Source organism: Cervus elaphus, chromosome 33 (assembly GCF_910594005.1).
Source record: "Cervus elaphus chromosome 33, mCerEla1.1, whole genome shotgun sequence".
Classification (NCBI taxonomy): Eukaryota; Metazoa; Chordata; class Mammalia; order Artiodactyla; family Cervidae; genus Cervus; species Cervus elaphus.
The window spans coordinates 20,734,797-20,751,223 of NC_057847.1; the positions used below are offsets into that span (position 1 = coordinate 20,734,797).

The 16,427-nt window shown below is 38.8% G+C and overlaps 1 protein-coding gene across 3 annotated transcripts in view; it reads left to right on the forward strand.

Moving 5' to 3' along the window:
* The first annotated feature begins 230 nt into the window (after positions 1 to 230).
* ZNF385B (zinc finger protein 385B) overlaps positions 231 to 16,427 on the forward strand; it is a 337,178-nt gene continuing 320,981 nt past the window's right edge. For all 3 annotated transcript variants that reach the window (XM_043894304.1, XM_043894306.1, XM_043894305.1), the window contains exons 1-2: positions 231 to 366; positions 1,070 to 1,390. In XM_043894304.1, the coding sequence (XP_043750239.1) occupies positions 1,072 to 1,390 (319 nt within the window). In that variant the 5' untranslated portion in view covers positions 231 to 366; positions 1,070 to 1,071. The remainder of the gene's footprint in view (positions 367 to 1,069; positions 1,391 to 16,427) is intronic.

Consider the following 16,427-nt stretch of genomic DNA (forward strand, 5'->3'; position numbering starts at 1 on the left):
AAAAAGCCAAGGCTATCTTCATTGCCCAAGGTTCTTCAGGTACTGGAAAGGCTCCTTTAAAATCTTTACTTAGATTATAATTTATCATTTTATCCTTATCTAGATAAATGAAAATCAGCACTTAAACCAAATTTTATCTTAGTCTGTTTTACTTTTTTCTATCTTTCAATTATTGGATTACCATATATCGTATTCCTATTATTTTGTATTTCAGATGTTCTGCATTTCAGCCTCATCAAAGCCTAAATTGATGTTTATGGGCTAATCTGGACACCTAAAAACAATTTGCTTCACTACATCTATGAGAGGATATGTTCAAATTCTCACTGGCTGACTTATAAAGGGGCTTTTGGAATACAACCCAATGTAAGTTCCAGACATAATGTGTTTTAGTCTTTGCTGTTCACCTCCTCCCCAAGTTAGAGCATTTATTTGTCAGCAGGTGTGGAGGGGTGTGTGTGTGTATTATATATACCTCTGTGTCTACACATATCCTTTCTGACAGTATGGATTCATAGCATCCTTTATCCTTTCCTTAAACAGATATTTGAATGTCTGTTATGTGAAAGATGCAGTTCTAGGCCCAAGGGATATCCAGAAATGAGGTTTATGCTCCCCACCACCAGAGTTCACACTCTGTTGGGGAAACAAACATAAACCAAATAAGTGCACACACACATATGCAGTGCATGGGGTGAGAGGTGTGCTGAAAGGAGGTCACTTAGCACTGTGTCAGCAAGTAGACAGGAATCTGCTTATTTCCAGGGAAAACTTTCCTGGAGGGAGTAATGCACCAGCTAAGGTCTCAGGGTAGGCAGGAGTTAACAGGGCAAAAGAATAGAGAGGTGATGGGAGAAGGAGACAAGGATGGAGTGGAAAAGGCTCCAGATAGGGGGAGCACATGTCACAGATCATATCTGCTCAGCTAAGTGCTTTGGGTGATTTTTTCCCAAGCATGACTCCTGAGTAGCTGGGAGACTTTAGCTTAAGCCATACCATGAAAACTAATCATAATCATACTAGAAAAGAAAAAGGCATATATTTTACAAGCACTTGTACTTTTTTTAAGGTATGAAGTATTCCTTAAGCCCTGACAACTACTCTGAAGATGGAATTATGAATATGGCAACTTTTCTAAGGGGCTTTGAAGAAAAGGGGATAAAGAACGACAGGCCTGAGGACCAGCTGAGTAAAGAGAAAAAGAAGATTCTCTTCTCCTTCTGTGAGGTGTGCAACATCCAGCTGAACTCTGAAGCCCAGGCCCAGGTCCATTACAATGGCAAGTCTCACCGCAAGCGAGTCAAGCAGCTGAGTGATGGACAGCCCTCATCCCCAGCCCAGGGTTCCGCGCCACCACCCCCAGCCAGCCCCGGTACCCACACCAGCACAGGTAGGTGGGGGCCTGGGGCCCCACTTCCTGCTGGGAGAAATGCTCTGCTCTAGAAAGTGAAGGATTTAGAGCATGGCTTATCTTTCACCTTAAAACTGCCACAACAGTGTATATGCTTCTTCCTACAGGTAAATCCAAGAGCTATTTGTTACTTCTCAGGATACGTTTTAAATTGCTATTAATCTATATTATACTAGGCACAAATATATACATATATATATATATATGCACACACACACAAATATATATATACACACACACACGTACAATTTGTATGTTGGCTTGTAGGCTTAATTCTCTATCTCCATAGTATGCAAACATTCCTTGACATATTTTGAAATGTGCTTCAAATGGATGGTGATGTCCATTTTTTTCTCCTCTCTGCAAAATGAGGCTTTCTTTCGTCTCCTTCGTCTGCTTTCCATTGAGTAGCATACTATTAGATGGTATATAAAAAGCTCCAGCTTTATTTGTAACACCGTGTGATGCAGGAAAGGAGCATTCATCTTCTGCGCTACAAGCCTTATATTCTTTTAGGGAGTTGGCAGCAGCATGCCGGCCGTGTTCTAACAACGGGAATAGGCATTGCCAAAACCAACAAGGCTTACTTCTGAGGTCCAGCGCCACGGCAAGCTCTGTCCCTGCCTCTTGCCTCTCACCCTTCCCTGTGGGCTGGGCAGAGGGGGAGGCTTAGGGATTTCCACATTCCTGAATCTGCCCAGATTTCTTCACAGTCTTACAAATCCTATATCCTTGGGCAAGGCTGCTGCCTCCCCATTGCTGGTCTTTGGGTAGCCTCATCTGTGACACAACTAAAGAAAATGTGAAGTGTACTGTTTTCCACGGTGAAGATTTCTGTAGAAAGTCGGTATCCTCCACAGATTTACCTGGGAGGCCAGAATAATCCTCCTCCTAAAAGTGGGAGAAAGCTCCAGATTCCTCTCTAGCAAGCGCTTGCTTTGGTAATGAGGCTTCAGCTTGAAGTGGGGTGCTGCGTGCGGCCCTTTGTTGGGATTTCACTTGGTCCTGTTACACAGTGTTTGATTTCATGAAGTTATATCATGATCCATGTTGAGCTCCAGCAAAAATGGCTTGTGTGTGTTTGCTGTAATCAGTTTTGTATTTCAAGCTAAACCTAACTCCTGTTTACCCAGTATATGACTTAATTTCATTATTTTCCTCAGTCAATATTTATCATGTTGTGAAAGAACATAAAGGGACTTACCAGGATATAAGATAAAAGACACATATATTATAATCTGCTGTGCTTAGTCGCTCAGTCATGTCTGACTCTTTGTGACCCCGTGGGCTGTAGCCCACCAGGCTCCTCTGTCCATGGGGATTCTCCAGGCAAGAATATTAGAGTGGGTTGCCATGCCCTCCTCCAGGGGATTTCCCAACCCAGGGATCAAACCCAGGTCTCCTGTACTGCAGGTGGATCCTTTACCAACTGAGCCACCAGGGAAGCCCTTTATTATAATTCTGTTTACTTATTATGATGATAATTTTTATAAATATTTGCAGATGCATTAATGTATTTGTATTTACATGTTAAAAATACAGTTGGTATTGTTGAAGCTGAAACTGTAATACTTTGGCCACCTCATGCGAAGAGCTGACTCATTTGAAAAGACCCTGATGCTGGGAAAGATTGAGGGCAGGAGGGGAAGGGGATGACAGAGGATGAGATGGTTGGATGGCATCACCGACTCAACGGACATGAGTTTGAGTAAACTCCGGGAGTTGGTGATGGACAGGGAGGCCTGGCGTGCTGCGGTTCATGGGGTTGCAAAGAGTCGGAAACGACAGAGTAACTGAACTGAACTGAGGGTAAAAACTGATGACTTTCTTGTATCTACATCAGAGGGTAAATAACCCTGAATCCAATATCTATGTTTAAATGGAGGTTAACCTGTGGTTTCTAAAAGAAGTAATATTAGTAGATAACATTCATGGAACATTTTCTGTGGAGTATGTTTTGTCCTTAAGATAAGAACCTTATAGGAATTTTCTCATTTAGTCTTCTCATGAACCCTGCGGTAGGTACTAAGATTATTCCTAATTTATAGACTAGGAACAGAGGTGCAGAGATAAAATTTATTCAGGTTTATACAGCATGGAAATGGCAGATCATAGTTCCAACCATATTTAAGGAATAGTGAGGCCATAATTCTTCATCACTACTTTGCTGCTGTCTTCTACCGTGTGATAAACTCAGATTAAATTCAGACCCATGTGCTATAATATATTTGTGGTCACAAACAGTTACTGTGATGGTAAACTACCTCTCTCTAATGAGTTTTGCAAACAGATATTTGAAGCTCCAATTCATGAATTTTTCCATCTTTCTCTCTTGCTAATGAAATATCCAGCTGATATAAAATACATTTAGCTAAGATGTATACAGAATATTATGGATATATTCTATAAATAAAACATAACTCATTATCTAGTATAACACAGTCTCTTAATAGAGAGTAAAATGGGTGAGAAAATGAAATAGCTTTTCAAGTTTTACTTTAGGCAGAAAGGAGAGTTTTCATTTACTGATAATATAGTCAGTGATTCATTTTCAGAAGACTTGGGTTTAGCATGTGATGAAGGCAAATCACTTAACATCTGAAATTGGATAGCATTAATCGTCCCATCTGAAAAAAAGTAAGGATAATAATGTCTCCTCTTTGAAATAGAAATTGGACATAGATGTATGTACAAAGATGATTATGACAACCTATAATTCGAAAATGCAAACTGTATCCTGAATGTCCAGTAGAAAAAAAGGTTAAATACATATTATCACGTTACAAGATGATTGATAGAAACCATAGTCATTAAAAGTTGTGTTTACTGTAACGCAGTGAAAGGGGAGACTGCCACAGTCTCACGCCAAGTGAAACAACAGGAACTGGAGCGGAATATACTTTAGGGCTGCTATGTGTGCATGTGCACTTGATTGTTTAGAGTCTCAACTCGATGAACAGCAAGCCTGACATGGTTTGGTTTATTTCCAGTCCCTTTCCTCAGTTTTGGCTAGTTGAATATCTATTTCCCATTGGAATTGTGGAGGTGTGGGGGGTGGCCTTGCCCTACAGCCGTGACAAAGTTGCGGGGCTCTTCCTGATGATGCCTGTGTGCATGCTTCGTTGCTCAGTCGTGTCCGACCCTCTGTGACCACATGGACCACAGCCCTCCAGGTCACTCATCTAGGTAATTGCTCTTCTGGTTGTGGGTCCCAGATGCTCCTAACAGAACCTGGATGGATGAAGAGCTCCCTTTGGTCCCACAGACATGGGGAGTCCCTGAGACTTAGCTGTGTCTTCCAGCTTCCCTTAAGTTGGTAGCAAAAGACTCTATTCCTCCACTGTGTGTGCCTCTGTCTCCCGCACTGAGTTATCCCTGGCAAGGTTGGATCCTCCTCTCTCACCTGTGTGCCAGCTCTTGGGGCCTGAGGTCATGTGCAGAATCCACCTGACAACTAACATTCTTCTTGAAAACCTAGAGCTTCTGGGGCCCAGGCAGGTGGAGGTGGAGTAGACGGAGGCAGGGGGCTTCCCTCTGCATGTCTCTTACCTGCTCTGGCGGCACCAGGGAGACCGGCAAGTTCAGTGACAAATCAGCCGCTTCATCAGGGAACAAATCACCAAGCTCCCCTTTGCGATCATCACTTGGCTCTAGGGACTTACACTTACCCCTCAAAGAGAAAAGGTAGACTGGAGTCCTAATCCCCAGTACTTCAGGATGTGACCTTGTTTGGAGACAGAAATCTTTACAAAGGAAATTAAATTAAAACAAGGTCATTAGGGTTGACTCTAATCCAGCGTGACCGGTGTCCTTATAAAAAGGGGAAATCTGGGTTGAAAGGTGCACACATAGGGAAGATGATGTGAAAACACAGGGAGAAGGGAACCATCTTCAAACTGAGGGGAGAGGCCTGGAACTGACCCTTCTGTCAGCAAGAACCCATCCTGCAGTACCTTCGTTTTGGACTCCTGGCCTCCAGGACTGTGAGATGATAAATCTGTATTGTTAAGCCAGCCAGTCTGCGGTATGTTGTTACAATAGCCCGAGCCGATTAACACAGGGAGGGAAAGAGAAGCACGTCTCCTCCCCAGAGGAGAGTTGTAGACATAGCCTTCCAACAACTGTTAACTTCAGAGGGAACATCCTCTTCTCTCTGTTGGTCTTGTTATGGTTTTGGGGTTGGCAGGTTAGGTGTGGGGTACACGGGGTTGTAGTTGGGACTTGAGGCAGTTTTCTGAATAAGAGGGGACTGACCCTCAACCACTGGCAGTTCTTTCACTAAATTTAGTGTGTTCCTTTTGGAAGAATAGGAAGATGCTTAGAATGTACCTAAAACTATTTTAGAACACTCTGGGCTACAGAAGGAAGAATTAGAGGGGAAGCAAAAAGAGCTTAAATAACTTCATCTGTGTGAGAAGGATCCCTACGCCTTTCCCCTATCAGAACCAAGGAGAATTGGAAATAACAGAGAACCACGATTATGCTTGGTTTTGGACAAAATAGTTGCAGGCTTCTATCCCTTTTGAACGGTCCACAAAGACTGGTGTTCCTGATCCCTAGCAAGGTGAGCAGATGGACCTGAAGCAGTCTTCTGACTGCCTGTGAGCTTAGTGAGCCCAGAGGCTGCTGGATGAGCCTGAGGACCACAGAGGAGCTTCTGAGAGGAGCACGGAAGCAGCTTTTCCAGCGTCTGGGATTGGAGTCGTGGCAGGAGAACGTCTCCCGTGTGCCATGAGCAAAGTGCAGGCCTGCCTGAAGGTCCCTCATAGTTGTTAACAAGGGAACACCCTCACAGTGCCAGAAGATAAATATCAGACAGGAAGAAAAATCTCTCAGCAGATGCCTGTGTGCAGATGACAACCAGGCCCTAAACTCTCCTATCTGAGCCTTGGCACTATGTAATCCTATAAGCACCCTCTGTTCCTGACTCCAAGTCTAGATGGAACTTCAGGGAAGGAGGTACCCCATACAGCCTGAGAGTCAGTTTCTGTTACCACACGTGATAAGTTTTGTAAGAGACAAAGGAATTTATCATTAGCAGGTTTACCCTTAAAGGTCAACCAAAGGAAGTTTTTCAAATAGAAGGGACATGATAAAAGAATAAACCTTAGAGCTTCAGGAAGGGAGAAACAACTGAAAAAGCAGAAATAAACATTGTAAAGCAATTATACTTCAATAAAAATTAAACAGAGAAAAAGCAAAAATATAGGTGCATACAATAACTGTATCAGTAAGGGCTCGCCAGAGAAGCAGAATCAATAGGGTATGTGTGTGTGTGCGTGCCCATGTGCACACATACATATATAAGAATATTTATTAAAGGAATTGGCTCATGTGATCATGGAGGTTGACAAGTCCCAAGATCCACAATCAAAAAGCAAGAGACCCAAGAGGTCTGATGGTGTAGTTCCAGTCCAAAAACTGGAAAGCTTGAGACCAGGAAAAACTGCTGTTTCAGTTTAAGTTGGAACGCAAGAAAAAATTGATAGCTCAGGTTGAAGGCAGTCAGGCAGGAGGAATTCCCTCTTACTCAGGGGAGGGTCAGCCTTTTGTCCTATTCAGGCCTGCAACTGACTGGATGAGACCCATCCATAAAAAAGGAGGAATTTGTTTTACTCAGTCTGTAGATTCAGATGTGAAATTCAATATGAATTGTAGTAATCTTTTTAGATCTGTCTCCTAGAGTAATGGAAATAAAAACAAAAAGAAACAAATGGGACCTAATTAAACTTAAAAGCTTTTAAAAGCTTTTGCATAGCAAAGGAAACCATAAATAAAATGAAAAGACAACCTACAGAATGGGTTGCAAATAATGTGACCGATAAGGAATTATTTCCAAAATATGTAAATAGCTCATACAGCTCAATTAAAAAAAACAACAACCCAACCAAAACATGGGCAGAAGACCTAAATAGACATTTCTTTTTTTTTTTTAATTAATTAATTTATTTTTTCAGTGGGTTTTGTCATACATTGACATGAATCAGCAATAGATTTACACGTATTCCCCATCCCGATCCCCCCTCCCCCCCTCCCCCCTCCCTCTCCACCCGATTCCTCTGGGTCTTCCCAGTGCACCAGGCCCGAGCACTTGTCTCATGCATCCCACCTGGGCTGGTGACCTGTTTCACCATAGATAGTATACATGCTGTTCTTTCGCAACATCCCACCCTCACCTTCTCCCACAGAGTTCAAAAGTCTGTTCTGTACATCTGTGTCTCTTTTTCTGTTTTGCATATAGGGTTGTCGTTACCATCTTTCTAAATTCCATATATATGTGTTAGTATGCTGTAATGTTCTTTATCTTTCTGGCTTACTTCACTCTGTATAATGGGCTCCAGTTTCATCCATCTCATTAGAACTGGTTCAAATGAATTCTTTTTAATGGCTGAGTAATATTCCATGGTGTATATGTACCACAGCTTCCTTATCCATGTGTCTGCTGATGGGCATCTAGGTTGCTTCCATGTCCTGGCTATTATAAACAGTGCTGCGATGAACACTGGGGTGCACGTGTCTCTTTCAGATCTGGTTTCCTCAGTGTGTATGCCCAGAAGTGGGATTGCTGGATCATATGGCAGTTCTATTTCCAGTTTTTTAAGAAATCTCCACACTGTTCTCCATAGCGGCTGTACTAGTTTGCATTCCCACCAACAGTGTAAGAGGGTTCCCTTTTCTCCACACCCTCTCCAGCATTTATTGCTTGTAGACTTTTGGATAGCAGCCATCCTGACTGGCGTGTAATGGTACCTCATTGTGGTTTTGATTTGCATTTCTCTGATAATGAGTGATGTGGAGCATCTTTTCATGTGTTTGTTAGCCATCTGTATGTCTTCTTTGGAGAAATGTCTGTTTAGTTCTTTGGCCCATTTTTTGATTGGGTCATTTATTTTTCTGGAATTGAGCTTCAAGAGTTGCTTGTATATTTTTGAGATTAATCCTTTGTCTGTTTCTTCATTTGCTATTATTTTCTCCCATTCTGAGGGCTGTCTTTTCACCTTACTTATAGTTTCCTTTGTAGTGCAAAAGCTTTTAAGTTTCATTAGGTCCCATTTGTTTAGTTTTGCTTTTATTTCCAATATTCTAGGAGGTGGGTCATAGAGGATCTTGCTGTGATTTATGTCGGAGAGTGTTCTGCCTATGTTCTCCTCTAGGAGTTTTATAGTTTCTGGTCTTACATTTAGATCTTTAATCCATTTTGAGTTTATTTTTGTGTATGGTGTTAGAAAGTGTTCTAGTTTCATTCTTTTACAAGTGGTTGACCAGCTTTCCCAGCACCACTTGTTAAAGAGGTTGTCTTTTTTCCATTGTGTATCCTTGCCTCCAAGACAGTATGGTACTGGCACAAAGACAGAAATATAGATCAATGGAACAGAATAGAAAGCCCAGAGATAAATCCACGAACTTATGGACACCTTATCTTTGACAAAGGAGACATTTCTTAAAACATACAGATGACCAAAAGGCACATGAAGAGATGCTAAACCTCACTGACTATTAGAGAAATGTAAATCAAAGCTATCTCACATCAGTCAGGATGGCCATCATCAAAAAGTTTACAAATAATAAATATCGGAGAAGAAGTGGAGAGAAAGGAACCCTCCTATACTGTTGGTGGAAATGTGAATTAGTACAAATGGAGAACATTGTGGAGGTTCCTTAAAAAACTAAAACAGTGCTACCATATGATACTGCAGTCTCACTCATAGACATATATCTGGAGAAAACCACAATTTGAAAAGGTAAACGCACCTCAGTGTAGCATTGTTTATAGCAGCCAAGATATGGAAGCCATCTAAAAGTTTCAGGAAATTGTGCTGTTACACGATACCTGAAATTTACATTATATTGTAATCAGCTATACTCGAATAAAAATTTTAAAAAATTATATTCAGTACAGCCTTAATTTTAAAGTAACTGATTCTTTTTAAAAAATATAGATAGCCTCAAGTTTCTTGTGTTTATTTCTCCAACATTTTGAGATCACCTTAACTTTTTTAGACAAAAGGAAGTCATGGAGAACTACTTTCACTTTTTTTTTTTTTTGTAATTCTAGGCCTTTCCATAAGTTCCTAAAGGGAATCCATTGGATAAATCTCAGTCTAATTCCATGTTTTTTTTTTTAATTTGGGGAATTAATTTTTTCTCAACTACTCCCTATGTTCTCTTTTCTCTGCTTAAAATTAATGGAAATGTGGACTTGTTTAATAATCCTGCAAAATTCATTAATCAATAGATTTGTGGGTAGTATATTTTACTGAAGGTTTGAAATCATGATGGAATTGGATATAGTATTATTAAATCATTTATATAACAAATCAATAAAAATTTATACAGTTACATATGCATACACTTGAGTGTGTATATATGTTCATCCTAACTAAAGACATTCCTATAATGAAAATTTCTTCTTTGTTAGCTTTTTCCAACATATTTCATAAGCCCTCTTTATTACTCTAACTGTGATTCCTCTGTCATCGTGGTCAACACTAACTGCACAATGCAAGGCAGTACAATCTGTTATGCAAGTTTGTTCATATAATTCTTGTTCAAAATGTTTCCATGTTCTTCATTGCTTTCAGAATAAAATCTACATTTTACCTAACACACAATGTGAAATTCATCCAAAGATAAACTCACAGAAACACCCAGAATAACATTTGACCAAATATCTGGGCATACTGTGACCCAGTTACATAAAATTAATCCTCACATTATTGTTTTCCTCATAAGCTTCTTAAATCATGTTTGATGACTGAAACAAAACTTATGATGCTCAAGAAATTAATAATTAAAAATAGGTAAGTTAAAGGAGCGTAATGGAAGTAAAGTTTCTATACTTTCATTTGAAGTAGTTAAATGGTGATACTAGTAGATTGTCACAGTTACAGCTATTAAAATACCCGTACTTATGACAGGTTGTAATATAATCAACCACTGTGAAAATTTTAGAAAGCAATACAATAAGATAGAATATAAATAAATTAAGGTGGAGTCCTAAAAAATGTTCAAATAATCCATAGGATGACCAAAAAAAGAAGGAAACATAAATGAGAACCAGAGGACATAAATAGAAAACAGATAATAAAATGTCAGACTTACCACTAACTTGTGAATAATTACTTTAAATGTAAGTGGCCCAAATATACCAGTCAAAAGACAGAGAGCTTCAAAACAAATTAAAATAAAAAAATTACCCAGCTATATGTTGCTACAAAAAAACTCACTTTATAGCCAATGATGTAAGTAGGCTGAAAGTAAGAGAATGGAAAAGAATATGCCATGCAAACAGTAATTTTAAAAAGTCAGAATTACCTATATTAATATGTGATAAGGTAGACTTTAGAGCAAAGAAAATTACTAGCCACAAAGGTAGACGTTACATTATGATAAAAGGTTCCATCTGCTAGGAAGACATAATGATTCTAAATGTTCATATACCACAACAAAGGCTTCAAATATACTTGAAACAAAAACTTATAGGGCTGAGAGAAGAAATACATATAATCCTCAGTTGAAGACTTCAACACCTCTCTCTCAACAACTGATAGAATTACTAAAGAGAAAACCATCAAGGGTATACAAGATCTGAACAACTCGACCAACCAACAGCATCTAACTAATTTATATAGCGCTCTACCCAACAATAGTAGAACACATTTTTTTATTTCAAATGCCCGTGGAATATTCACCAAGAGACACCATGTTCTGGGCCATAAGACAAACCTTAACATATTAAAAAGAATTGTAATCATGCACAGTATGTTCCCTGACTATAATGAAATTAAACTGGAAATCTATAATAGAAAACCAATCTAAAATAGAAAACCAACAGGAAAATTAAACAACATATTTCTTAAGTAATTCATGAGTGAAAGAATAAGACCTGAAGGAAATAAAATTATTTAAAAATATTTTAAAATATTTTAAAGTAATTTAAAAATATTTAATAAAAATTTTTGAAAATGAAAAACATTTTTAAATATAAAAATATTAGGATGTTAATAAAATAGCATTGAGAGGGAAATTTATAGCACTCAATGCTTATTTTAGAAAATGAGAGAAGGTCTCCAATAAGTAAGCCCCTATCATAAGAAACTAGAAAAGAAGAGAAAGTATATCCCAAAGCAAGTAGAAAGAAATGATAAAAGTCAAGAGCAGAAACCTCTGAAGTGAAAATAAAAGAGCATCAGAGAAAAATCAATAAAACAAAAAATTGGCTCTTTGAAAAAGATCAGTGAAGTTTACAAGCCTCTAATAAGACTAACAAAGATGAAAAAGAAAGAAGACACAGAATAGATGACACTACTACAGAATTTGCAGCTGTAGGGTTGATAATTACAAAGCTCCCCAAAAGAAAGTTCTAGATCCACAAGGTTTTACTGGAAAATCATACCAAGTATTTAAAGAACACCAATTGTGCACAGTTTCTTTCAGAAAATAGAAGAGGAATAAACACTTCCAAATTTATTTTATGAGCAGTATTACCCTGATATCAAAACCAGACAAATAAAATGTAAAAAAAGAAAACTACGGACTAGTATGTCTCGTGAACTTAGACTGAAAAATTCTCAACAAAATATAAACAAACTGAATCCATCAATGCATAAATATAATTGTTTACCATGACCACGTGAGATTTATTCTAGATATGCATGACTGGTTCAACATTTGAAAATCAACCAATATAAAATACCATATCAACAGTTAAATAAGAAAATCATGTGGTTTTATTGACTGTTGCAGTAAAAGCATTTGAGAAAACCCAACACTCATTTTTGATAAAAACTCTCAGCAAGTTAAGAACAGAGGGGAATTGCCTCAATTTAATAAAGAACATTTACAAAAAGTCTCAGCTAACATCATTTTTATGGTGAAAGATGGTTTTTTCCCTGAGAGCAAGAGCAAGGTAATGATGTCCACTTACCCTTCTCTTATTCAACATAGTACCTGATATTCTGGGCACCATAGTAAGGCAAGAAAAAAAATAAATAAAAGGCATACAGATTGGAAAGGAAGAAATCAAATTTTCTCTCTTTGCAGATGACACAATGGTCTATATATAAATCCAAAAGAATCTATGAAAGTTTACATGATAGACTTAACTAAGAAAAATCAGTTGCATGTCTTTGTATATCACTAAAAATGAACATATAAAAACTTAAAAGTACACTATCATTTATAATCACCCCCAAAATAAAATATCAGTACTTAGATATATACTTTATAAAACATGTACAGAATCCATGTGCTGAAAATCACAAAATATTAAGAAAAGAAATCAAAGACCTAAATGAGTAGAGAAATATACCATATTCATGGATAGCTAATGGCAGTTAACCATAGTTAAAATGGCAGTTCTCCCTAAATTGATCTGTAGGTTTCATGCAATTCCTATCAGAACCCAACAGGATTCATTGTAGACATAGAAGAGCTTAACCTAAAATAGCAAAGCACAGCTGTACAGCTAAAACAATCTTGACAAAGAAATGAAGTAGGAAAAAATCTCTGTCCAATATCAAGGCTTACGGTATAGCTGACGTAATCAAAACAGTGGTGGGGTTTTTTTGGTTGTTTGCTGTGTTTTGCAGAGGAATAAGGGCTTTCCTGGTGGCTCAGATGGTAAAGAATCTGCCTATGATGCAGGAGACCCAGGTTCGATCCCTGGGTTGGGAAGTTCCCCTGGAGAAGTAAATGACAGTGCACTCCAGTATTCTTGCCTGGAGAATTCCAAGAACAGAGGGGCCTGGTGGGCTGCAGTCCATGGGGTTGCAAAGAGTCGGACATGACTGAGCGGCTAACACGTACACATACTGTGGAGCTGGAGACACGTAGATCAATGGAAAAAGAAAAAAACTACAGAATCCAGAACTGTAGATCCTCACAGATATGCTCTATTGACTCTGGACAATTCAAAATCAATTCAATGAAGGAAAAATAGTCTTATCAACAAATGATGCTGGAGCAATAGCACATCTATAACCAAAACAAAAACAACTCCTAAGACAAACATTTACACCATATATAAAAATTAACCAAAATGGATCATAGATTTAAAGTAAAGCATAAAAATATCAAAACTTTCAGAGAAAAAATGGAAGAAATTCTCTGGGACCTAGGGTTAGGCAAAGAGTTGTGACTTGACACCAAAAGCATGATCCAAAAAAGGGAAATTGATAAATTAGACTTCATTCAGAATTAAGAACTTTTGCTTGGTAAAATACCATGGTAGTGAAAATATAAGCTACAGATGGCAGAAAATATTTACAAACTGCATATCCAACAAATGATTTAGTTACATGAAGAACTCTCAAAACACAACAGTGGGGGGGAAAAAAAAGGCAATCCAACTAGCAAGTGGGCAAAAGATAGGAAGACAAATTTCACTGAAGATTAACAGATAGAAATAAGTGCATGAAAAGCTGTTCAACAGCATTAGTCATCAAGGGAAGTGTGAAAATAAAACTACTAGATGAATAATAAGCTATTGATACTTACAACAGGTTGGATGAATCTCTAGGGAATTATGCTAGTGAAAAAAAATCAATCGCACAAATTTATCAATACATACTATGAATGCATTTATTTGTATAACATTCTTGACAAGACAAAAGTTTAGAGGATAATTAGTGCTTCCTGAGTGTTACGGCTTCCCTTCCCTGACAGAGGGACATGGATATGGTTATACAAGGTCACATGAGGGATCCTGTGGTGGTGGATTGAGGACTCCACAGGGGTGACACACACATGCACGTGCACACGTACATGTGAATACACACTGTTGTTGCTCAATCTCTCAGTTGTGCCCGACTCTGAGACACCAAGGACTGCAGCACGCCAGGCTTCCCTGTCCGTCACCCTCTCCCAGAGCTTGCTCAAACTCATGTCCATTGAGTCGGTGATGCCATCCAACTATCTTGTCCTCCGTTGTCCCCTTCTCCTTCTGCCTTCCATCTTTCCCAGCATCACAGTCTTTTCAAATGAGTCAGCTCTTCACATCAGGTGGTCAAAGTATTGGAGCTTCAGCTTCAGCATCAGTCCTTCCAATGAATATTCAGGGTTGATCTCCTTTAGGATGGACTGGTTTGAGCTCCTTGCTGTCCAAGGGACTCTCAAGAGTCTTCTCCAACACCACAGTTCAAAAGCGTCAATTCTTCAGCACTCAGCCTTCTTAATGGTCCAATTCTCATATCCATACATGACTACTGGAAAAATAATAGCTTTAATTAGACAGACCTTTGTTGGCAAAGTAATGTCTCTTCTTTTTAATATTCTGTCTAGGTTAGTCATAGCTTTTCTTCCAAGGAGCAAGTGTCTTTTAATTTCATGGCTGCAGTCACCATGTGCAGTGATTTTGGAGCCCCCAAAAATAAAGTCTGTCACTGTTTCCGTTGTTTCCCCATCTATTTGCCATAAAGTGATGGGACTGGATGTCATGATCTTCATTTTTTGAATGCTGAGTTTTAAGCTAGCCTTTTCCTTCTGCTCTTTTACTTTCATCAAGAGGCTCTTTAGTTCCTCTTCACTTTCTGCCATGAGCGTGGTGTCATCTGCATATCTGAGGTTATTGATATTTCTCTCAGCAGTCTTGATTCCAGCTTGTGCTTCATCCAGCCTGGCATTTTGCAAGATGTACTCTACGTATAAGTTAAATAAGCAGAGTGACAGTATACAGCCTTGATATACTCCTTTCCCAATTTTGAACCATTTTACTTGAAGTAAAACTGGGGAAATCTGCATAGGAATGGTAGATTGTATCCATGTCAGCATCCTGAGTGTGATGTTATTCTATAGTTTTATAAAATGTTACATTCAGTGGTAGTGAGACAAAGTGCTCAAAGGAACTCCCTGTATTATTTCATATAACTGCATGTGAACCTTTAATTATCTTAATCAAAATTTCAGTTAAAAATTATAATAAAGATGTTACAATTCTAGTAACATCATCAGATATGATAATGAACACAGATTTGGGGGTTTTGATTTTTAAGAATTGTCAAGTAGCTACAGAGATTAATAAAATACAATCCCTTTTCTTAAGTGTCAGGAGAGGTCAGATAAGGGAATGACAATGTGATATGCTGAGAACAGTGATGATCTACAGATAATGTAAATGTGGCACAGAGAAAGGAATGGTCAACTTTGTAACAATCAGAGAAGGCTTCCTAGAGGATGTGATATTTGCAGTAAATTTTATAAAATGAGTTTCAGGTTATTCAAGGAAAAACAACATTCCAGGTAGAGAGGGCAGCAATGTGAATGCATGTTGGGTGGACTATAAATAGTTTATTATTATTGCAATGAAATATGTGTAGGGGGAAGGAAAGAACATCCATCTGGCAAAGTATAAAGGAATTGAAACAGAGAGAAGAGTCATCCTTGTCCCGTGGGGTCAGAGGCATAGGAAAAACATAGTTGCCCAAACACACATGTAAAGAAATCAGGGACAACTGCTGGAATTCAGAGCTTTTGTTTAAGTTCTCTTGTTATCCCACTCTGGTTTACATCAACCAGAAGCTTTCCCAACAAGTTCAGACATCCTAGCTTAGGTGTCATTTCCCCAGGACCTGCTGAATGCACAGACACCTTCCCAATTTCAGACAAAATTGACCACCTTTCTTTCCTGTCCAGAGTGGCTAGTGACCCTCATCCTGCCCTCTGCTGTCAAAGACTGAGACCTGTCCTTCATCCTGAGTGCCCATCGCTGTAATATTTCTCTACCATCTCTATTCCAGTCACCATTCTCATTCTCTGAGGTGAATCTGAACTTAAGAAATATAAGTAAGTTGATGCATTAATAGCTGATCGTTTAACCCAGTGAGTCTCGAATTTTAGCATGCGTCAGAATCACCTGGAGGATGTGTTCTAATGCGGAATGCTGGGCTCCATCTTTAGAGTTCCTGATTCAGTAGGCTGGGGATGGAGCCTGAGAACCTGCATTTCTAACAAGTTCCCAGATGATATGGAAGCTCCCTGTCCAGCATCAGGCTCTGAGAACACTAACCCAACAAGGAGG